General features: G+C 44.4%; 2 protein-coding genes and 1 pseudogene across 5 annotated transcripts in view; 1 reads left to right on the forward strand and 2 right to left on the reverse strand.

Moving 5' to 3' along the window:
* The first annotated feature begins 113 nt into the window (after positions 1–113).
* LOC144328562 (interferon-inducible GTPase 5-like) lies at positions 114–6,178 on the forward strand. Its single transcript, XM_077932534.1, has 2 exons — positions 114–316; positions 3,876–6,178. Exons 1-2 carry the CDS (start codon positions 210–212, stop codon positions 5,161–5,163), a joined length of 1,395 nt encoding a protein of 464 aa, XP_077788660.1. The 5' UTR covers positions 114–209; the 3' UTR covers positions 5,164–6,178.
* A 3,470-nt stretch (positions 6,179–9,648) lies between these two features.
* Positions 9,649–24,185, reverse strand: part of LOC114603441 (interferon-inducible GTPase 5-like) — a 65,598-nt gene continuing 51,061 nt past the window's right edge. For 2 of the 4 annotated variants that reach the window (XM_077932567.1, XM_077932566.1), the window contains exon 2: positions 9,649–11,593. In XM_077932567.1, the coding sequence (XP_077788693.1) occupies positions 10,423–11,577 (1,155 nt within the window). In that variant the 5' untranslated portion in view covers positions 11,578–11,593 and the 3' untranslated portion in view covers positions 9,649–10,422. Of the gene's footprint in view, positions 11,594–12,457; positions 12,658–14,908; positions 14,972–24,185 lie in introns of those variants that run through there. The other 2 variants (XM_077932568.1, XM_077932565.1) reach the window with 2 other exon arrangements.
* Positions 18,384–20,633, reverse strand: LOC144328569 (interferon-inducible GTPase 5-like; annotated as a pseudogene).

Consider the following 24,185-nt stretch of genomic DNA (forward strand, 5'->3'; position numbering starts at 1 on the left):
AGGCATTAACTGCTGCAATATTTCTGTTCTTGTTTAGGTGTGATAAATCTCACAGAAGAGTAGCCATGGGTTGTAAGAGCAGCAAAAAAGACACATTAGCTCAAATGAATCAGCCGTCTGGCAAACGTACCCTTGATATCGCCATCGTAGGGGACTCAGGTGTCGGCAAATCTTCCCTGGTCAATGCCCTGACGATTTCCCCCTCCTGCATGTACGATTTCCCCCTCCGGCAGAGGACTCTGCAAGATGAATGTATTGATCCCCAGAGGCATGCCTTACTACCACCCCAGGACCCAGGAAGGAAGATGCACAATAAGTATGTTGGTTTCAGCTGAAGCCAAACTTTATTCAATTACATATCTTCAACTCAATATGAAAGCAAACATGTTTAATGTTTCTTTATTCTGTGATATTGTGGCTGTACAAGGATGTAGAGACCATACCTGCCCTCACTTTCCTCTTAATAGCAGTATAGTGGGGAGAGGGATTATCATCAGAATCATAGGATGGGGAGGGGAAGTTTCAAACTCTCCTTTGCCTGCAAACCCCTTCTGGGCTGTTGAGCTGACTGGGGAAGTACTGAGAGTGCAGAAAAAGAGCCTGGACAGCAGAAGTTAACAATTAACTGAAGGTCCCCTTCCCGATTGCTGAGGAAAGAAAAAAGTGAACAATAACTGGCTGTTATCCACATTAACTGCTGCACTCTCATCACCCCAATGCATGCACACACAGTGTGTGACTCTGTATGGGCAGAGACTTCAGGGGTGCCAACACTTTGCTTGGATGAGGGTCACTGGAAACTATTGTCTTTTTTTGATATATGGTGCTGTGTTTGTGCGTTGAGTGTGCACACTCACATACCACCTTAGCACAAGTTGGAAGGGCTCACAGCATTACCACTCCAACAGATGTTAATTCCCTAAAAGGTTTCTTGCAGGGGAAGAGTTGCAGCACGGAGAGTGGGTCTGAGTAGCACTGAGTCAAAAACGAAAGAGGAATGTAAATTGGTAAAATTGATGGTAATTGCAGCCAGACAGGTTATAGCGAGGGGTGAACCAATGGAGGAAAAAACTGAATAATATTATAATTTTAGAATATCTAACTGTGAAGATACACAGAATGAAAGGGTTTAAGGTCAGTGAGAAAGAGGAGGATTGGTTTGAGAAGATATTGAATTATTTGGGTCGGTTTGAACAATTTGGAGCAATTAAAATGCTAAAAGTTAAATAAACCTTGTGGAGGGAGGAGTGTTAATGTAGAATTGTACATATGGTTGATTTGAATATGTTATTATTGATTATGTATACCCAATGTATCAGCCGCCTGGGGGGGTTTCACTGTTTGTGTTTTGGTTGTTGATAAAAAATATTTTTTTAAAAAACAACAACTGCCAGGACCTCAGGGAAACGCCATTTCCCAGGCTCCTAATTCTTGTATCTCCCAGGGACCCTGATGCTCAACCCATTTCTCCTGGATTACCCTAGAGGTCGCAACAAAGGGTGGTTGCTGAAAGATTCTTTCCCAATCTTCATCTAAAATCTGTTCCTGAATGTCTAACTTCCAATATTCTTTCAAACTTTCCTTTGGTGATTCCCCCTTGTCTAATAACACCTTAAACAATTTTGAAAGTATTTTGTCCCTATCTGTCCTATATCCTTACACTAATTCTTCGAAGGGTGTAATAATTCTTTTACCACATTTTTTAACTTCTTCTTCCTTTAGCAGAGAGGAAATTTGTCTTTTCTGTAGTCGATTAATTTTATTCCAAATACCACTTTCCTGTTCCATCGTACCTTCTATTCCCCAACTATTCTCTATCTCCTCAGTTGAGATATCCTTTAATTTATCCCCTACCTCCTTTGGGATGAGCTCCCTTAACAGGGCTATTTTATCAAAATACCACATTTTGGTTAGGGGGGAGAGGCCACTTCTCCAATTCTCCCATACCCAGGTGGACCCCGTAAATGTTGATATTTTATCTGCTTCCCTTTTCCTCCTATCGAATATTCTTATGTTTCCCTCCTACTACTTCCAAATTCTCCCACTCAATACACCCCAAATCTTCCCCCTGTTCTCCCTCCAACCAAATCATAAGATGTCTCAGTTGGTAGGCTTCGTAATATAAAACCATGTTGGGAATCCCCCATCCTCGATCCTATGATACCTATATCTACCTGCCGCCCTTTGTTTCTCGGATGCAAAAACAAACCTATGGATTTTCCCTTGCCACCGTTTCAATATCCATTCCGGTATGTGCCAGGGTAATACATAAAAAGATACGTTAATCCGGGTAACAAGAACATTTTAACTAATGCAATTCTTATACTAATTGATTCCTTCCTTTTCTCCCATATTTTCAACTTCGACTGAATACTGCTCCAATTTTTTTTATAATTATATTCAAATATTTTCTTCAAATTTTTAGTTATCCTTACCCCTAAATATTTTACCATCTTATCTGCTATAGGAATACCCAGTAATTTAGAGGCTTCTAGTTGAATTTTAAGTTTCACATTTAAACACATCATTGATGATGTATTAACTTTTAACCCTGATACTTTTGAAAATCCTTGCAAAATTCTTTTTAATGGCACCACTGCGGCCCCCAGGTCCCTAACCGTCACCATCACGTCATCCGCATACATTGTCAATAACTCCCCCTCTGCCCTTCCTTTCCCCGGGATTTCAAATCCTTTAATCTCATTATTCTTTTTGAATTTGATTGCTAATGGTTCCAATGCTAAAATAAAGAGCAGGGGAGAAAGTGGACATCCTTGCTTTGTACCAGTTAGCACATGGGCGTCCCGTTCCCCCCCCTGCCGACCCATCAATTCCTCCCATCGCTTTGGACTCCGTATATATTGCCTCAACCAGCAGTTGAAATTTCACTCCAAATTTATATTTTTGCAATATCTTTTTCAAATAATTCCAATCCACCAAATCAAATGCTTTATATATATCCAATGACATGAGAGTGAGAGGCAAATGTTCATTTTTCGCTTAATACACCATACCCATCACCTTCCTGACTGCCTCTACCAAATACATTTGAGGCACTGCTGCAGAACTCTAGGTGTAATGGAAGTTGTAATATGTGAAAGTGTCTGCATATATGTGTGTTTTGTGAAATTCTGGGCTCTGATATGCCTTATGGCAAACCCTTTCAAGTGTGGGTGCAGTAACCACAGTGAATTGGATCAAGGGAAATATTTGTTTTTAAGAAAAATCTGAACAGAGCAGAAATGCTTCATTCCATGCATTGGAGTCACACGGTTCATTTACCAATCGGTGTGTCCCTGTGTCTTACCAGGGAGGAGGGGTGGTGCAAAGTGGTGGGGAGTCCAGCATGGGGCAGACACACCAGCCAATCAAATTCAATGCTCCTACCAGAGCATGAATGGAAGCTTCCACACCACAGTTTATTGAGGATTTCCTGCTGCTCATATATGGGAGTTTTTGAGTGTCTACATGAGAATGTTCTCATCAAAATGCCACCCATTGTTATTTTCCCATATAATCTGGATTTACAGTTTCCATGCAAACCCCAAGAAGAAAACATCAAACAAACAAAACAAAACACCCAGGGAAATGGAAAATCTGGATTAAAAGGGAGAACAGAATGTGAAATGGCATTTTGATGATGATGTTCTTATAGACACTGAGAAAAGCATATATGCAAGAGCAGCAGTGAGCATAAATGGAAGTTCCATGTAGAAGAGCCCACAATGTCAAGATGTGAATGTGGTGGGGGGTTTTTTGGGGGGAGAGATACAGTATTCATATTTCACTTGAGTGTAAATCATCACTGAATTTCCCAGCTGGATGGACCACTAGTATTGCCAAAGTCTTTCTGAATTCTCCCTTTTTCTTTCTAGGATGCTGTCAAATAAAAAGAAATTCTTAGCATTCGTTGAGTTTATCAAGTCTCTTCAAAAAAATGTAGACATAAAATCAGACCCTGCTACATATTTCAATGAAGTAATCAAGATATATGAGAAGACTTTCAGTGATGGTGGAATGAAGGAAGCAGTTTTTGAGGTAAAAGAGGAGCTGGAGGTGTTGGAAAACACTGAGCTTGACATTGCCATCACTGGAGAGGTGGGCTCTGGGAAATCATCCCTCATCAATGCTCTCCGAGGCCTGAAGGCAGAAGATGATGGTGCTGCCCCTGTAGGAGTGACAGAAACCACACTGAATCCAAATGCTTATTCGCATCCTGACTATCCCAAAGTGAAATTCTGGGACCTGCCAGGAATTGGATCCCCAAATTTTTCACCAGACAGTTACCTTAAGAAGATGGATTTCCCCCGCTATGACTTCTTTATCATTGTTGGCTCAGAGAGATTCCAATCCAACCACATTGACCTAGCTCACGCGATTCAGAAGATGGAGAAGAAGTGTTATTTTGTGCGCTCCAAAGTAGATTCAGATTTATACAACATGGAAAGGTCTTACCCAAAAACCTTCAATGAAGAGGAAGTCCTTGAAAAGATGACGAATGACGTCAAGAAGCAGCTTAGGAAGTGCTTCAGGAACACCATCCCTCAAGTCTTTTTGATCTCCTCCAGGGATCTTGGCAAGTATGACTTCCCCCGACTGGTGGAGACCTTGGAGAAAGATCTGCCCAGCCTGAAGAGACTTGCATTCCTGCTCAGCCTCCCCAACTTTTCCTCTGAGGTCATAGAAAAGAAGAAATCTGCACTGAAGAGTCACATATGGAAAATATCCCTGGTGTCTGCTGGCATCAATGCTATTCCCCTTCCAGGCCTTCCTCTGGCTTGTGATGTTGCCCTCTTGCTTGTGTCCATGGTTGCCTTCTACAAGAGATTTGAGCTGGATGATGGCTCCTTAGCTAGGCTGGCCAGATTGGCCAGGAAGCCTGTTGAAGAACTGAAGGCCGTGATTAAGTCTCCTCAGAGGAAAGAAATCACCCTGGATCTTGTTGTGAAGAAAATATTCCATACTTTACAATGTTTCCTCCCAGTTTCACCAGTTCGTAGCTTGGCAAGTGCAGGGCTGTCTTTTGCCACGACTTATTGGATGCTGTCGAGGTTCCTGGGTAATCTAGCTGAGGATGCTGAAAGGGTTCGAAAGAAAGCCCTAGGACTGGAAGAGTGTGAGGCAGAGCATCTCAGGGCCAAGCAGAACTGGCACAAGACATGATGCAGTCCAAGGTGGAGAAAGTAGAAGTTGCTGCTGCTGCTGCTGTGGCAAACATTCCCACTTTGGCACCCCTTTTCATACCCATTTTGGCTGGTTCTAGAGACCATGAAGCAGACCCTATAGCTGATTTACCTTACCGCATTATGACACAATCAAGCTTTTAAAAATAGGGATAAAAAGCATCTTCCAATTTTTGTAAAGTCTTTTGGAGACAAACGTGCCAGACAGGTACACCACTGCTCCCCATTTGCTGTATGGAACCCAATACTCTTGTGAATTGAATTGGTCGGTTTTAATCAATGCACCCTTAGAGATTCATTAAACATGTTGTGTCCACACTGAATGCTATTTATAATTGATACTTTTTAAATATGCTCAGAAGTAAACTAGACACATTTGTCATATTGATGTAACATGCTATCAAAACCTCTCCATGTAACCTTTACCCAGATAGGCTTTTAAGAAAGAGATGTGTTTAAGTTTGATGTAGTTTTATTAGATATTGCTAAAATTATTTTGTTAGATAATAGGCAATAATCAAAATTACTGTAGAAGTTTAAGTGTAGGTATTTTGGGCATATAGTTTTTTACTTTCATGAAGTTTTCCATGAACTGCTCTGAGACCTCGGGTTTAGGGCGCTATATAAATTCAATTTAGAATAATAATAATAATGAAGTTGCAGATTTTGTGGAATGCAATCTTGCTTTTCTTCGATAATTGAGGACGCGTAGAAAAAAACCCTCCTTCAAAGGAGAATTTGGGAATACATACCCCTTCCTTGGAGCGTGTTACTCTCTCATTTGGCTTATGTAATATTTTGCTTCCTGCCCAATTCTAGCCTTGCTGATTCAGAAAATTATGATTTAGTTAAGGTTTAGTCAAGGTTTCTCAGCCTTAACAATATTTCAGATTTGTAATGCTAACATATTATACTGTTTTTATGTTATTAACCTCATTTATCTTATTTTCTGTAGTGCTCAATTAAGTTCTACCAAGTAAAGGAAATGCATTTGCTATGTGCCTGAAGACTCATTCTTGAATACTGAATTTTCTGTGTTGATATGAAGGGGGGCTAATTTCGTCATAAAGGGAACTGAGATGAGAAACTGGATTTCTGCTTCGTAGAAATAGAGCATACAATTCCCCCCTGAACAAAGCAATACTGTCACACTGCCCGCTCTCCTCTCCCCCTTTTACTTCAGAAATGCTTTGCTGACACTAATGCAGCAGCTCCTCTTTTCTCCCTTGGTTTGAGGAATAGGGTCATCTCTCAAAGGGAGACATTCTGGGTTAGGTGGCTGGGGAGAGTTGCCTGGACCACAGGGGCTAGAGATTGTTTTATAACACAGTTAAAAGTTTGAGATTAATAGTTAAGGACTTGCAGCCATTTTGAACTTTTCGTTATGACATTCTTTAAAACATGAGTCTGGCTTCCTCGTTCAGTCTGAGGATAGTAGAGCCTACAGACAATTTGGGCTACGAGGGATTTTGTGAGCTTGGGTTTTGCATGTGTGATTTTGCTTTTTTGGTTAAAACACACTGAAATATAACGGTCATGGCCCACTGCAGCAGCTCAGGAAGATGCATGGCTGGTGGTTGACACTTTATTGGCAAGAGAAACACTGACAGCAGCTCCCACAGGGCGACTTCTGCATGGAAGCCACTGCTGCTCATTCATCTTCAAGCCCCTCCTGGTACTAGGAGATGGCGGAGCAGGGGAAGGTGGGGAGTCAACTGGCCCATCCCTTCTTCCTCCACCTCATCCTGCCCTAACTCTTCTTCTTCCTCCTCAGCCTGGTCTGGCTGCTGCCTGTCAGGTGGCTCCCAGCCCCATAAACCAGTGGCTCCCTTTCCTGGGTCAGCCTCCTGGCCCCCTGTCTCCACCACATTCACAATCCCCAACATCTATTCTCTGAGGACGAATCAACCCAAGACGTTTTGTTGCCTGAGATGAAGGGCAAGATGACTGCTGCCCCTCCCTCCATTCCATGAGCAGAAAGCAACTGGATCAGCCATGGAATGACTTCAGAACACAGGCAATGGAGCCCTGTCCTCTCCTCACATGAGGGAAATGGCCGTAGGGGACTTAGGCAGGCTGTTTCCAAAGGGGTAGCCATGTCGGTTTGTTGAAGCAAAAACACCAAAGGCAGACCCTCCAAGTGTCCCTATTTTCCAAGGACATCCCTGATTTAGAGAAGCCGTCCTGGTTTCTGATTTGATCCTGGAACGTCCCGCTTTTTCTTAGGATGTCCCTATTTTCACTGGAGAAATGTTGGAGGGTCTGGATTTATTTGACCCCTGAGGCAATCTTGTACGGGGAAGTTATTTTAAAATGTTTAATGTTTCGTTATTATTTTTTATTTGTTGGTAGCTGCCCAGAGTGGCTGGGGCAACCCAATAAAATGTGTGGGGCTAAAAATAGTAAAATTATCATTGTGGAATGGGACATCCCTGTTTTCACCGGAGAAATTTGGAGGGTATGAAAAAGGTCTCATGGCATCTTAAAAGAGGAGAGTGGCTAGCGGGGATCCTCAAGGGCAATGGTTAGAGATAGCCCCCACCACTGAGCTTCCTCCAGTACGCACACTCTCAGCATCCGCTACCTGAGGCAGCTGCTTCACACTGGCTAATAGTAGAGCTGGCCCTGTTGGGCTAGACCAAGAAAATGGCAACACCCGGTGACAGAACATGGAACAAGCCCTCCTGAAGATAAAATAGAGGTTGGGTGGCTTTGTGGAGCCCCCTGCTCAAGCAGCCAGTCCTTCAAATTTCATCATGCTGGGGGTAACACTAACATTGATCTATGGGCCTGATCTATCCAGACCTAAATGAATTTGTGTGAAGGCCAGGGCTGAAGAGTTAGGGAGTGAATGCCACATGAAATGCCATTCCCTCACTGAAACAGGTTGCATTATTTTGACCCCCCACAATGAAACAAATGGTTGAAACTCCCCATTGCCAACCACGAATAGAGTGGTAAATTGTGGGTGGGGTGGTTTAAAAAGGTAAAGGGACCCCTGACCATTAGGTCCAGTCATGACTGACTCTGGGGTTGCTGCGCTCATCTCGCTTTATTGGCCGAGGGAGCCGGCGTACAGCTTCCAGGTCATGTGGCCAGCATGACGACTAAGCCGCATCTGGCGAACCAGAGCAATGCATGGAAACACCGTTTACCTTCCCGCCGGAGCGGTACCTATTTATCTACTTGCACTTTGACGTACTTTCAAACTGCTAGGTTGGCAGGAGCTGGGACCGAGCAACAGGAGCTCACCCTGTCACGGGGATTCAAACTGCTGACCTTCTGATCGACAAGTCCTAGGCTCTGTGGTTTAACCCACAGCGCCACCCGCATCCCTACATGGGTGGTTTAGTTCTGTCCTACTCCCATGGTATAGTAGTATCTCACCTCAGCCTTCCCAAAGCAAGTAATGCTTCAGAGGTTTTGGACTACAACTCCCATCAGCTCTAGCCAGCATGGCCAATGAAGCCCAAAGCATCTGGAAGGCATCAGTTTGAGGAAGGCTGTAGGGAACTTCCAGATGTCCTTTTTATTGAGCATTCATATCTGAGCTCATATCGGGGTGATTATACGTGATCCCACTTTCAATGCCCTTTGCATCTGCAAATGTTTTGGGATGGTTATCCTGCTTCATTTGCAATAGGCACGGACTCCCTAGTTTCCTGCTAAAGCCCTGCAACTTTTAGTAACACAAATGTTGATGGGTGTGTGTGTTGCCCACTTTTGTCACACTACAGAGCAAGAGTGATCTTCCAGATGTCAGTAACTGAGTGACATTGGGGAAGTGTTGCAAAACTATTAATAGAGTGGAATGGTATCTGGATGGCCCACTATAAACACCCCTCCCCATGCATTATTATCATGTCGATGACATGTTGTCTCAAGGCAAGTCTAAAAAAATGTAGTATAAACACTGACAACTGGGAAACACTGGCCTGTGAGCGCTCCAGTTGGAGAACAGCCTTTACCAAAGGTGTCATGGGATTTAAAGACATTTGAACTCAGGACGCAAGGGAGAAACATGCTAGGAGGAAGGCACGCTTGGCAAATCTACACCGTGATCAACTCTCATCCGGAAACCTATGTCCCCACTGTGGAAGGACGTGTGGATCCAGAATTGGCCTCCACAGTCACAAACTCCCTGTTAAAACCGTGTTTATGGAAGACAATCTTACTCGGCTATAAGTGATCACCAAAGAAGGAGGGGGGGGTCTAGATAATTCACAATATTTTTCATTTCTGAGACTTTCATGGAAAACTGAAAGCTGATTAGTCAGTTTGGCCATATTTCAAAAGGAGAAAACCCAGATACAAAAGTGTATGGTTTTTTTCTCCCCCAAAAAGCTACACTACCAACATGGGCTGCCGTACATTCGGATTTTCCTGAACATTTCTAAAATAATTAGAGTGACCATGTGAAAGCAGTGTTGATTATAACACAAATCTCCTGGCAGTAGCAAGGAGATTAATTTAACCAATTAGTTTATTTCATGAAAACTTATACAGCACTTGATTCTAATAAAACCTCAAAGTGGTTTGCAAAGAGATAAACCAATAAAACCAGGAAACAATTACAGTCGTGCTTTAAGATATGCAAGAGTTAAAATACTAGAACAGATTAAAATTATCTCAACTTTCTATTTCACCAATGTGGAGGCTCCTGTCTAGCTGAATGCCCTCCTTCAGTTTGAGTCTGTCTGAGGGAAAGAAAATTCTGAAAGAGATGTTGCATGGGACTTGTGATACAGAGCTAACTCCTGTTCAAATGCAGCATATATAGAAAGAGAGAGGGAGAGAAAGTGAATCCTGCAGCCTGCATAAATTCTAACTTGAGACCATCCTTGCAAGCAGGTTCACATAGGTCACTAGTTTTTTCTAGTCTGACATCATATACAGAGCAATTCATTAATGGACTGAAAGAATTATGAATAGGAAAAGGTCCATTTGTCCCAAAGTCTCTTTTTGGTATTAGTCTTAATTCTTATACATTGGATAGAGAGAGTAATTTTAAAAAGTAACTGAAGGAGTATTATGCTGGCATTCAGATTATTTCACTTAGGCTTTTTTTTTTAAAAAATGAGACGCCTAAGATTTATGGAATTTTTAAAATAAAAAACCTGATCATCTGATTATTATTATTTTAATGTCTTTTGGTGGTGGTTGTTTTAAAAATGGAAACGTATAATTCACCAGATACTATATATCAAGCACTTAGTCATCATGGCACATCTGCTTGCTGCTAAATGGACTTTTTCCCCTCTGCCTCAAGAGCTTTGGACAAAACCCTCTGGGTGTCATCAGCAGCACCCGATATGCATTTCTGCAGCATGAAGTAGGTGCGAAGAAGCGAAATCCCTCCGGACAGAAGAAGGCCAAAGATGGGGAAATGCTCCCAGCGGTGATATTCATAAGCCATCACTGAGAGTCCCACCAAGTCGGGCAGCACCCATAAAATGGCAGAGAACATTCCCAGCGACTGCATTGCTGCTTTAAGGGCTGTGCTTGTCTTTCCAACACGCTGGGCCAGAGCTGCAAGGGATGGATTGTCCAGGCCAAAGTCTAGGAAGCACCAGGAGCGGAACTTACTAAACAGAGATATGGGGAGAAGGAAGGGAACTGGGCTTCCAAGAGCAACCAGCAAACAAAGCCTTTTGGTCCAAATCTTCTCCTTCACAGTGATTTTCTTTTTCTCCAAGATAGGCAGGCAGATGCTAGGGAAGCGGAGCAGAAAGGCTTGCTTCTTCAGCCGCAAGAGATCATTCTTCAGCGTTTCCTGCAGAAGGGGGAAATCAAAGCAGTCGGCTTCCCAGTTGGAGACGATGAAGACTTGTGGGTCCCTCACTCCTTCTCTTACCAAGCACTCTTTGCAGTCCTCCTGGATGTGCAAGAGAACCTTCTCCTCATTGTAGTCAGATGGCTGTTGCCTCTTGGCGGCCGACAGGTCCAGGTCTGCTTTGGTACGCACAAAGTAGAAGCTCTTGCCCATATCTTGGATCTCACGGACCAGGTCAGAATGGGTGGAGCGGAAGCGCTGGGAGCCAACAATGATGAAGAAATCAAAGCGATTCAAATTGACCTTCTCAAATTTGTCCTCTCCAAAAATTGGCGTTCCCCTTCCAGGGTGGTCCCAAAGGATCACTTGTGGAAGTGTCGGGTGTGGGTAATCCTTGACTTGCACAGTTGTCATCTGTATGCCAGTTGCAGCGGCACGCGGGTCATTGGCACGAAGACCCAGCATGGCATTGATGAAGGAGGACTTCCCAGAACCGGGCTCTCCTACTACAGCAATGTGGAGCGAAGTGCTGTTGAAAAAGGGCAGTGGTTTTGCCAGCACATGTGACATAGCATCTCCCAATTGGCCCTGAGAGATGGCTACCTCGAAGTCTTCCACCATTGTGTATCTTGGTGTGCTGCAGAGAAAGGAAGCAGGAAAATGTTAAGTGACTGGCCTAACTAGGAGCATTCATTAGTGGCATTTCCTCCGTAAAATTTCCAGTGTCACCAATATTATTATCATTTGCCAAGCAACAAAGCTTTATAGGTAGAAGGTATGAATCCCATCACATTCCATAATTCAGAAGTGAGAGCAAGGATAAAGTGCCCAAAGTTCATGGGACGTCAGGAGCTGGAGTTCGCGAACAATAAAACACCCGTTGTCAATGACGTTAACTCTTTACTCAAAAAAAACCTAAACAGCGCAAGCCAAGTGAACACAGCAACTCTTCCTAGTACCTCTTGCCCCAGTGAAGCAGTTGCAAGGACTGAAGTGTTAGAATTCCTGCTCCGTGACTGCAGTCATGGGATTGTTGTCTATCACATGATGGTGTATGTTTTGACTCCACAGAGTGGGAAGTGACAGAGAAAGGATGTTTGTGTTACTGTGTTCCGTGAAGTGCGACTATTGTCCTTTGTTCTTTCTCTTTGCTGACTGATTCTAGAGAGAGAGGGAGCCATGTTGCAGTGCTCCATGTGTGTTTATATGTAAATAAAGCAAATTAGCCAAAATGCTGAGTTGCTGAGGTCTGTTACGCAAACTGCGAAGACTCTACGGATCCCTAAGTGTGCTGATGTCTGTTGGCATCGGTCACTGTGATTTTTTTGGCTGAAGAAAGCTTTTGAAGCTCCTGAAAGTTTGACCAGGAGGGAGAGAACATGCCAGTCGGGCACATGTCTCTGCCAGGGTCCTACTCGAGTGTAGGAGAAGCTCCTGCCATGAAGGTCCCCACCTTCCCCCGCTCTCTTAGGCTCCTTCTTCCCCACAATGGGAGAGTTACCTGCTGCCAGTCCGGTTTTTTTGCAGTAAAGCTCAGTTCCCTCTTCGGAGGCTTTGCTTGCTGGTCTCTTAGGCTTTTCTCCGTCCAACTCTCTTCCTCGCTCTCGCTTTTATTCCCTCTCCTTCCCAGTCGTCTCACTAAAAAACGGAAAGAAGAAAGCGAAAGTACGAGCGAGGACGAGATTGCAACGCAGAGCCAGAGCCGCATTCTCCGCTAGAGGGAGCTCCAAGCAGCCTGATTGACAGCAGTGCAGCTGCCTTTAAAAGGAAAGGTCTGCGGTAGTTGCTTCTGTGCCCGTCTCAGCAGATTCCGCGTTTTCTGCACGTAAGCCCCACATGGCCCTGATTTCAGGGGGTTGATCTAGATGACCCTTGGGTTTCCTTCCAGATCTCCAATTCTACGATCCTAGATCCTAGTGGCGGGAAATGTTTTGGCACCTGCAACACAGTGTTTTCAGAACTGCTTTTGACTATAAAGTAACTTTTAAGGACACTGAAATTGTGGCTTTTAAGGGATACTGGGGACTTACAAGGACCATATTTGTTTTAAAAGTTGCAAAGTGAAGTTGGAAGTGTGTCCCCCTAGAGGAGACTATGTTGCAATAACAACTAAGGCACTAAGTAACCAAGCTTTGGAAAATTCCTCTTCAAAACAATTTTACCAGGCGTGAGACTGACCTTGGGTTGTACATGAGAGTGTTATGGCAGATGGGAAAGGGAAGATAGAGCTGGCACAGGAAAAAATTACCAGGTCCGGTAGACAATACAAGACTGATATTACACATCAGAGAAGGGCTTCAACATCCGGAGCAGCAGGCACAGTAGGAGCTGCTGCTTCGCAAGCAAAACCAAAAGCTATGTCATCTGAAGAGTTATTGGCTCAGGCACTTGGCAAAATTAATGCATCTTTGGAAAACTTAGCCAGACAGGTTGCAGAGACAAATAAACAAGTAGCTGAGGCCTCAGCAAAAATTGACTTGAACACTACAAGTATTAATGAACTGGGAAAGAAGGTGAATTCTAATACACAGTCCATTGAAAAATTATTAGAGGAATCGGCCTCGACTCGAAAGATAGCAGAGGAAGCTAAGGAAATTGCAACTGCCTTATGTGTCTAAATTCTCCACCCACCCACCCCTCCCCCAAGCTGTACATTACAATGGTACCTTGGTTTACAACCATAATCCGTTCCGGAGGTCCTGTTATAAACCAAAACAGATTGTAACCCAAGGCGCACTTTCGCCAATGGGGCCTCCCCCCCAAAAATTGGTTGTAATTAAAAAAAAGGGACACGCACTTCCGGGTTTGACGTGGTTGTAATCCAAAACGGTGGCAAACCAAGGTACCACTGTATCAGCTTTCCAAGGAAATGGTTTCTCTCCTCAGATTTCCAAAAGAATGGTTTCTCTTCTCCCCGCTCCTTCTCCCCAACCTGTGGAAGGACCAGACACAAATTCCTCCTTGCCTCTCGACCCCTCAGCAAACCTTTATTCCTCCCTTTTTTCCTCCCTTCTCTCTCTCCCCTCCGAAGACGTCACCTGGAGGGCTGCTGAGATTTTGTGTTGGTGTTGCTGAGAGAGGAAAGGGAGGTGGGTTGTGAGCTCTCTCTCTCTCTCTCTCTCTCTCTCTCTCTCTCTCTCTCTCTCTGTGTGTGTGTGTGTGTGTGTGTGTGTGAGAGAGAGAGAGAGAGAGAGAGAGAGAGAGAGAGAGAGAGAGCGCTCTGAGACCAGAAAGTTATCATTGTGGAACAAATCAGTATGATACGGTTTGTATGTCTGTGTATTGTTTTACAACTGAATTACGTTTTTAAAAAACTGTCAAGTCAAATCAAAATGTCATTTTCTTTCCTGAAACCTTTTATCAAGAAATAATAAATTTAATACTGGATTTTCTGTGAAATAATTCATTACAAGGGGAAGTGCGTGAGGAATTGAATGGGAGGAAGGGGTTGGAGGAGAGACGGAAAGGAGAGCTAATTTGTCCGTGGCTAGGGGGCGCAATCCGGACGGTTCTGCCAGGGGCGCCAGATCACCTAGCTAGGGCTCTGCCTGCTTCCAAAGAGTTTTCCCCTCCACTCTGCCAAACCCCCAAAAGGGAAAGAGGCAGGAGGCGAGAGGAGCAGGAGGGCAGCCTCGTAGCAGCTGCAGAGGGGGATGTCGAATGAACACGCGTCACCGCTCGAAAGGGAGACCCGCGTTGATTTCAGAGCAGTTACTTACAACTCTTAGAGTAGCACAGCTCGGCTTGCTCCCTGGTGATTGCATGTTATTTATTCCCAGCGGGGAAGAAGGGCAGCCTTCTCCGACATCATTATTCATATGAGTAAAAATAAACGACTCTGCCCTCCCCCGCCTAGCAATGAGCTCAGAGTCTCCTTTAACGCAGACACGCTCAGAAAAAGAAAAGGAAAAAAAGACACGGAAATCATCAGAGCCCCAGGAGAACTGCTCACCTCCTTACCTGCTGCCAGCCCGGATTTTTTGCAGTAAAGCTCAGTTCCCACTTCGGAGACTTTGCTTCCTGATCTCCTAGGCTTTTCTCCGTACAACTCTCTTTCTCTCTCTCGCTTTTATTCCCTCTCCCGCCCGATCGTCGCACTAAAAAAAGGAAAGAAGAAAGCGAAAGTACGAGCGAGGACGAGATTGCAACGCATACCCAGAGCCTTATTCCCCGCTAGAGGGAGCTCCAAGCAGCCTGATTGACAGCGGTGCAGCTGCCTTTCCTGGGAAGGTCCCAAAGGCTCACTCGTGAAACTTGAAGCATCCGAGATGGTTAATCCTTTACCTCTGCCGTAGTTGCCTCTGTGCCCGTCTCAGCAGCTCCCGCGTTTTCTGCACTTAAGCCCCACATGGCCCTGACTTCAGGGGGTTGATCTAGATGACCCTTGGGGTCCCTTCCAGATCTGAAATTCTATGATTCTGTGACTCAGAAAGTGATTCAGCAGCCTCTTTAATCAGAAGTGCCTGGGCACCATTTTTTGAATGCAGAGCTGAGCTGCGATGGGTGAAAGAGGGAGAGGAGCTGGGGAGCATGAGAATGACTTGCGCACAGTTCTAGGAGCCGGCTCCCAGGGGCCGAGATATGGAAATATTGAAATATTGGAGGGGGGCTGCTCCCCACAAGGTGATTGGCATTGTCACTCAAATGGGGTGCGTGCGCCACATCTTGTGATCTATGAGGTGAAACAAGGCTTATCTGCCTCCCCCCATATTTTACGTTGGCACACAGTCCTGTTACCTCTGCTGCTTGGCTCCCTCTCCATCCCCAAGCCCGGCAGGAGTCGTGTTCCTGCTACAAGGGCAATCGCAAAGCCCATCAACTTTTTTGGGGGGGGGGGCTCAAATATGATATTTGGAGAGGAAACACATGTAGACTCCTAACTCTGTGGTTAAAGTGGTTATCAGAGGCTGTCACAGGGGGAGGGGCCTGCTCTGAAGCATGCTGGGCAAGTGTAAACCCCATGAGACCCCCAGTGTGCCCCCCCAGCATTTCTCCCTAGGGGAGGGGGGATACGAGCAGCTCCTCCTATTCAGCAAGAGGCCACTGCAGAGACATTAGCTCTCTCCCACTGTTTTGCATTGCTTGCTTTTACGAATGCATCAAACTCTGCTCTCAGCAGGGCAACCCCAAATTCCAGAGCTTGTTTCCGTGAGCTCATTACTGAGGTAGACACCATGTTTCCTTCCCTCTTGTCCGGCTGTATACTTGAGCTGCCTTCTTTCACCACTCCAGGAGATTCACGTTTGAGAGACTCCCTTGCATGGCAGCCAACTCCTAGGGGCTGTTTCATATATGTTGGAAGGTGCCCAGGCTGGTTGGCGCAACCCAGTCAGATGGGCAGGGTACAAATAATAAAATTCCTGTCATTGTTGTTGTTGTTCTGAGTCATTTTGGAAGGTGTTTGGCATTGTTGTTGTTGATTGAATTTATATACCGCCCTATACCCGGGGGTCTCGCAAGATACCAAATAAAAATAAAACAACAGAACAATACCCCCCCCAAAAAAACACATTTTAAAAGGGCATAGGATGTAAATCGGACCAGCCAAAAACCTGGTTGAAAAGGAATGTTTTTGCCTGGCACCCACTGCAGAGAAGGCCTGTTCTCGTGTTGCCACACTCCAAATCTCTTGAGGAGGAGGCACACGAAGGAAGGTCTCGGAAGATGATCTCATGGTCTGGGTAGGTTCATATGTTGTGATTACAAGTATATAAATTGTTTTTAAAGATGAAATAGTGAGTGAGATGGGTTGGCTGGCCTGATCTGGTGTGATCTAGGATTGCCTCAACATAATCTGACCCAATCCTATGTTGATACAAATTGGCCCAATCCAGTTCACTAATTGGATTGGGCTGGATCTGATGCACAGCCCAATTGAAACATGTTCTTAAATAAACTGAAATTTTTCTAGCAACACTTAGCTCTAGAGCCCCTGCTGCCATATTGTCCCAAGTCTCTTTCTCAATTGACGTAATTCTCCCCATGAAGTTCCAATCTCAGCGCCACAGAAGCTTCAACATGGAACGTAAGTCCCTTGCAGTTTGCTCTCAGCTGTTCAGAAAGCCAAAGCAGTGTTGTAAATCAGATGGTGTTGGGCAGAGTCTGAGAAGCTTGTGCTCAGACCCACCCATGAAAATATCATATAGGCATGGAGGAAAGTAAACCCACTTAACTTCCTCCACAAAGATCCCCTGGATTTAGGTAGGCTCAATCCAATTTGTAGGGTCTCCTATGCCTGCAAATTTCACCTACTTTGGCCAAAAGGGGATTATTTGCTTCCTGATTATAATGAATGGGGACACAGAGCTTTATTTGGTTAGAGTTGTCTGGAACCCAAAACACAGATATAAGCAGAGAGAGTACAGAGTAATTAATGCACAGATACTTGGTCACACCTAGTGAGTTTGAATGTGTTTTGCTATTTGTCAATAAAAACTATATTACTTTGTTTGTTTATTTGTGTTGGCAGCCAGTGGGGGAACATTTCAACCTCCAAGGCTTTAAGGCTGTAAGGCTTTACAGAAAAGTTGCATTCTGAGGAGGGATAAACTCATTCTACAAATAAGAGCTGGTGTTGCTGACTCCCAGCTTGATGCATAGCCATCTCTTAGTGTAGCTGCTAGTAGCTGTCAGTGTAGCCCCCTCCGACAGCTGGAAAAACTTGGATTTTTATCTCAGCAGATGCTAAAATCACATATGGACTATAACAATCTCAAAAACAATTGGCTAGTGCTTGGAATGAACAAGTTCAATGTGCACTGAATTAGTTTGAAAAATATCTGAAGTACACGTGGAAGTAGTTCCCATACTTGCTGGGTAAACTGAAGATGAATTAAGTTGATGTTGGGGCAAAATGAAGAATGATTTCTGGCTCATCTTCAAGTTCATTGCCACTTTCTAAACGCATTAGAGTATTTCTACAAACAAAATTTGGGGGTTTTCTCAAAAACCAAGAAATGAAAAAAATAAAAATAAAAAGCACATATCCCTCAAAAACAAAGCAAAGAAAGAATAAGAAACACCTATCTGGAGTTATCTGTGGCAAGAGGACACACAAAACTCCCTCTCCTCCAACTATGTTGAAGATGAACCAGTCTTTCTCTGTTTCATAGCATCCTAAAATACAAGGAAATTTGTGGGTATGTGTATGCTTACTTCCCGAGGAGAAACCCTCCCCAAAGGCTCAGGCTTCCCCTACCCACCTACCCAGCTGGTGAAGAAAAGAAAAGATTAATCATTACAACAAGGAGGCTGAGAGAAAACAGGCTTGTCGTTCAGGTTAGGACACCTAAATTTGGACTGTTGCCTATAGCTTTCCCATGCATGGATTAAATGGTTTTTTAAAACAAAAATTAGAACAGTTGGGGAAATAATTGCAGTAGGGAGGAGTCAGAAAAAAACATTTCTTAAAATTTAATATTTATTATTTTATTGAGATTAAGTAAATAAGGGAAAAGGAAAGAATAGCAATCAAAGAGGGAGAGAATACATTAAAACATTTTTTAAAGCACCAATAACAAAATAACCACAAAATATACTAAAGGCTACAAAACTATATAGTATATTTTTGCATTGAAAAGTGTGTCTCGCAGGATCCCACCCAAGACGATATCTATGTTAGATCTTGTTTAATTTGACTTGCTTCTGATTTTGATATCTCCTCATTAAGATCAGTAACTTTTTGATCCAGGGCTGTAATTTTAAGATTCACCTTTGTTAATTTATCCTTCAGACATTAATTCTGCATCACAATTTACTTAAGCATATCAGCAATAGAACTCTCTGAAGCCATTTCTCTTCTCTTCTTTTCTCCATTCTTTATGTTTTGTTGCTGCAAATTTGCTGCATGTCGGAGGAGGAGAAGTAGAGGAGGCCACGGTTTGATCGTTGCCATCTTTTTTAAAATTTGCCTTGGATACATCCATCACTTTAACATTGACAGGTAGGAGATAACGAACCTCTTTACTGGCCAAAAATCACCCTGGCAGGCTATTAAGCATTGTTACAACAGGACTTCCATATGTCTGGGATTAATCCATCGGAAGTAGCATCCAGGCAGAATTTTCAAGAATTGGTAAAACTGTATGTGAAAACATATGGAAAACCGTGGCAACCCATGTCAGAAGTGTTGGGTTTTTTTTGGTGAATTTCCCTAAAAATAGCCCAAAAACATCTTTTGTTTTTTGGAGATTTTGCCAAAAAAAGCTCATCAACTTTGGCCCCCCTGCCCCACGAAAAGCTCAAAAACTTTTGTGTCAGGATTTTCACTTTTTGAAATATGGCAACCCTACGAGTGCTGAGCTGAAGAGTAATAAAGGGAGCAATAGGTTGATGCTGTGGTAGAAAGATGAGAATATGCATGTTGTACCTGGATGTCTCTTCCCAGGTAGCTGTATTGGCTGTTTACTTGTGTCTCTTGGGCTCAGCAGCCTTTGCCAGAACTTTCTCTGCATCTTTCACAGCGTTTTCCAGGAAATTCTTCAGCAAGTAGTATGTGGTAGCAAAAGAACTGCCCCCACCATAGAGAGACCCCAACACAGGTATGAAATCCAGAACCAGCTCTACCACTGTGATTGCTCCCCACATTGCTGACCTCTTCAAGATATCCATGGCAAATTCTGTTCAATAACAGATTTCAACAGGTTCCCCCACACGATTTGCTAGTATATTGAGGGAATCTTCATCCAAGCCAAAAACTTTGCAGATATGGCTCATTGTCAAAGCCACAATGCCAACGTCAAAACCAAGTGAGAGGAATGGGAGAGGAATCAACCCAACACTACAACTCGCAATGGCTGTTTTCCATATCAGGCTCTCCATAGCAGCCTTTTTCTTTCTAATGCTATCTTTTGTTAAAATTGGAAAACACATAATTAAAACATCTCTCTTGATTTCATCCTGTTCCTTTTCAATGGTGTCTTGAAGCAGGGGGAAATCATACTTGCTCAAATCCCACCTCGATATCAGAAAGACCCTTGGAGAAGACTCACCTAACTCCTTCAATTTCTTATAGCTATCTTTCCGTATAACGTCAAGAGCTTCCTTCTCAGCCTGCATCTTCTCATGGGTGTCCTTCTTATCGATGCCTTTTGACTGCCTGTAGTTATGTGTATCGACATCCACTGCGCACATAGTAGAATTTCTTCATATTTTTACGGATCTCAAGAACCAGTTTGGTGTCATCCTCAGTGAAGCGTTCTGAAGCGATGATGAAAAGATCATACTTGCTGAAATTGACCTTCTTTAGGTATTCCTTTGCACTAAAATCATCTGTTCCAATTCCTGGTAGATCCCAAATTTTGACTTTGGGGAATGCAGGGTGTGAATATTCTTGTGGCATCATTGTTGTTTCTGTCAGTCCAGTCAGAGCTGCACCCTTTTCATGGTCTTTCATTCCCCGCAGAGCATTGACAAAAGATGATTTCCCGGCACCAGATCTTCCTGTGATGGCAATTTCCAATGTTATTTAATAAATTTGACTAATCTTTAGCTTCAGCTGAAACAGCTTCTAATGTTTTTTTCTCCAAAGCAGCCTTCACTTCAGCAAGGTCTTTTGTTAAGGTTTCTATTGTTACGGCAGGATCCATGACAGGGATTTCTCTTGGCTCAGTTTATCTGAGAAAGAGAAGAAAACTCTAATAGTTAGATTATAACTTTCCACACACTTTTATGGACATCTTTACAATCCATGGTTTATGTGGTAAAATCTATTCACTTAGGGCATGTCTCTGAGACCAGTGGGTTGTTTGAGCAGCAGTTGGTAGTATTTCAATCTCTCAGAAATCTATATGTGCATGAGTTCACACATAACCCTTAAAACATATTTATGTGAGATGTGGAACTTTTTTGAACTCAAATTGTTCATTCCTCTAGAGTAGTCATGGTCAAACTTGGCCCTCCAGCTGTTTTGGGACTACAACTCCCATCATCCCTGACCACTAGTCCTGTTAGTCTGGGATGATGGGAGTTGTAGTTCCAAAACATTTGGAGGGCCGAGTTTGGCCATGCCTGTTCTAGAGATTTGACTAAAGGGAGCATTTACACACACTAAAGCTTCCTCTTTTTTTGCTATAACATTTCATAAATAAATTGGATTCTTGTCGACTAACTTTTATCCAGCGATGACTCAGTGAAATTAATAACCATGCCTAAGGTCCATTAATTTTAATAGATTTACTCTGAGTAAATGTTAGTTTAAGACAACCCATTATCAGCAACATTACAGTATCTTGTCCTGAAAGCTATATAAATATAATGAATAAATAAATGAAATACAGCTAAAGGAGAAAAGAGCATAAAATCCTTTTTAGAATTAAAAACATCCCAGGACCCTTCAAAATCCTCTTCATCGTCCGTCGGCCCAAACGCCCTCTCTGCGAACCTCCCTGCGGGTTGTGGCTTATGGGGAAATAGCTCGTGGAAGTCCTCCACTAAACCCTCCTCCGTGACCCAATCTGATGGTACCCATGTGTTATCCGAACTGGGAGCCCCCTCCCAAGCTACAAGATACTCCAGCTGATTACCCTTCCAACGCGAGTCCAATATTTCCTCTATCTGGTGTCCCCGCTCCCTTTCCTCGACTTCTGGCGGTGGCACCTCCCCTTCCCTTCTGCCCGGCTGGTAAGCCGACAATAGCGACCGGTGGAACACGGGATGAATTTTCATGCTCTCTGGTAGCCTCAACCTAAAGGCCACCATGTTGACTTGCTGTATGATTTCAAAGGGACCCACCCTCCTGGGTTTGAGTTTCTTACAACCCCCTTTCCAAGGCAAGCCTTGCATTGATAACCACACCTTATCCCCCACCCGAAGGGTTTCCCCTTCCCTCCTATGCTTGTCTGCTTGCCTCTTGTATACCTCCTTGGCCCTTTCCAAGTTCAACTTCAGTTGTTGTTGAATTGCCTCCATTTCCTCCGCAAACTGTTCAGCAGCTGGCACACTCCACGACTCCTCCCCCCTCCCAGGGAAAGCCCTAGGATGGCACCCGTGATTAGCAAAAAACGGAGTCATCCCTGTGGACACATTCTCGGAGTTGTTGCATGCAAACTCCGCCAGCGCTAATTTGTCCACCCAATCGTTCTGCCTCTCCCCCACATAACAACGCAGGTACTGCTGTAATACTACACTGACCCTTTCCGCCTGCCCATTGCTTTTGGGATGTCTGGCAGTGGTGAAACTCACCTCAACTTGCAACAAACTCATGAGTTTGTGCCAGAACCTTGAGATAAATTGTGTCCCCCTATCCGAAATGACCCTCGAAGGGACCCCATGCAACTTAAACACGTGCTCCACAAACAATTTGGCTGTCTCCTCCACAGTTACCGCATGAGAACACGCCACAAAATGGCACATTTTGGTGAGTAGATCCACCACCACCACCACCACCGTTTCCCCCCTGGACCGGGGCAGGTCAGTGATGAAGTCTACTGATACCACCTCCCATGGCCTCCCTGGTGTTGGCAGAGGCTCTAATAACCCTGCTGGAGCTGCCCTCTCCCCTTTGGCTCTCTGACAGGTCTCACACCCTCGCACATATTCCTTCACATCTCCCCGCACCTTGGGCCACCAAAATTCCCTGGTGACCAACAACATGGTTTTGTGTTGCCCAAAGTGTCCTGCCGTTGAGCTGCCATGAAGTTGTCGGAGGATTCGGGCCCGGAGAGCTTCCCCTGGTACATACAAAGCCCCCCCCCCGATAAAACAGTAGCCCCCCTTTTCCTTGAAACCTCCCTCAGCCCCTCTCCCTTGCCCAAAAGTATCATCCTGCATCAACCGTAGCTGTTCGTCGTCCTTCACCAATGTCGCCCCGCAAGCCCACCTCTGCTCGGGGAACATGAACCAGGCTATCGGTGGTCCCTCCGCTGCCAAATATTCAGGTTTACGGGATAAAGCGTCCGCCCTCATGTTCTGCTCACCCGGTATGTACTGAAGCCTGAAGTTAAAGTTGGCAAAGAACTGTGCCCAGCGTATTTGCCTCTGGCACATCACTCTCGCCGTATGCCAGTACTCCAAATTCTTGTGATCAGTGCACACCTGTATCTGATGCTTCGCTCCAATAAAAAAATGTCGCCATTGCTTGAACGCAGACACAATAGCAAGCAATTCCTTACCATAGATACTATAGTTCACTTCCGATTTATTGAGCTTCTGGGAAAAGAAAGCACACGGACGCCACTCCCCCTCCCCATCTTGCTGCATGAGAACTGCTCCAATCGCTCGATTAGACGCATCTGTCTCCACCCGCAGTGGTAGTTCAGGGTTGACATGCAGCAGTTGTTCCTCGGAGGCGAAGACCCTCTTTAGACTCTCAAAGTCCCTCTGTGCTGCCTCCGTCCACACAAACTTCTTCTTGCCACTGAGGCAATCCGTTATGGGGGTCGGCAGCCGTGCAAAGTTCTTGATGAACTTCCGGTAGAAGTTACTGAAGCCCAGGAACCGCTGAACATCCTTCCTCGTTTTTGGGCTTTTCCACTCCATCACCACCTTGACCTTCTCCGGGTCCATTGCCAGACCCCTGTCCAACAACCTATAGCCCAGGAGCTCGACCTCTCTCGTGTGAAACTGACAGTTCTCCAGTTTCACCCATAGGCGATGCTCCTTATAATAATAATAATAATAATAATAATATTTTATTTATACCCCGCCCTCCCCAGCCAAGGCCGGGCTCAGAGCGGCTTACAAGCAATAATAAAAACAAGATGAATGATTACAACTTAAAAACAAAAATAAAATACAACATTAAAATAATGGAACATTAAAATATTAAAATGTAGCCTCATTGCAGGAGGAGAAGGAAAAGAAAAAAGAAAGAGAGGGAGGGAATCAAATTGGCTCCAAGCCAAAGGCCAGGCAGAACAACTCTGTCTTACAGGCGCTGCAGAAAGAAATCAGATCCTGCAGGGCCCTGGTCTCATGAGGCAGAGTGTTACACCAGGCCGGAGCCAGAGTTGAAAAGGCCCTGGCTCTGGTTGAAGCCAATCTAACTTCCTTAGGGCCTGGGACCACTAGGGTGTTGTTATTTATGGACCTTGAGGCTCTCCGTGGGGCATACCAGGAGAGGCGGTCCCGTAGGTACGAGGGTCCTAGGCCGTGAAGGGCTTTAAAGGTCAAAAGCAGCACCTTAAATCTGACCCTGTACTCCACCGGGAGCCAGTGCAGCTTGAAAAGCATTGGGTGAATATGCTCCCATGGCAAAGACCCCGTGAGGAGCCTCGCTGCAGCATTCTGTA

The sequence above is a fragment of the Podarcis muralis genome, chromosome 7, assembly GCF_964188315.1.
Source record: "Podarcis muralis chromosome 7, rPodMur119.hap1.1, whole genome shotgun sequence".
Taxonomy (NCBI): Eukaryota; Metazoa; Chordata; class Lepidosauria; order Squamata; family Lacertidae; genus Podarcis; species Podarcis muralis.

What these genes read in the sequence shown, in the direction of transcription:
- LOC144328562 (XM_077932534.1), top strand. Translation starts at nt 210, where the DNA reads ATGTACGATTTCCCCCTCCGGCAGAGGACTCTGCAAGATGAATGTATT. An exon ending in GGAAGGAAGATGCACAATAA is followed by an intron (nt 317 to 3,875) that starts GTATGTTGGTTT and finishes TTTTCTTTCTAG; the next exon opens with GATGCTGTCAAATAAAAAGA.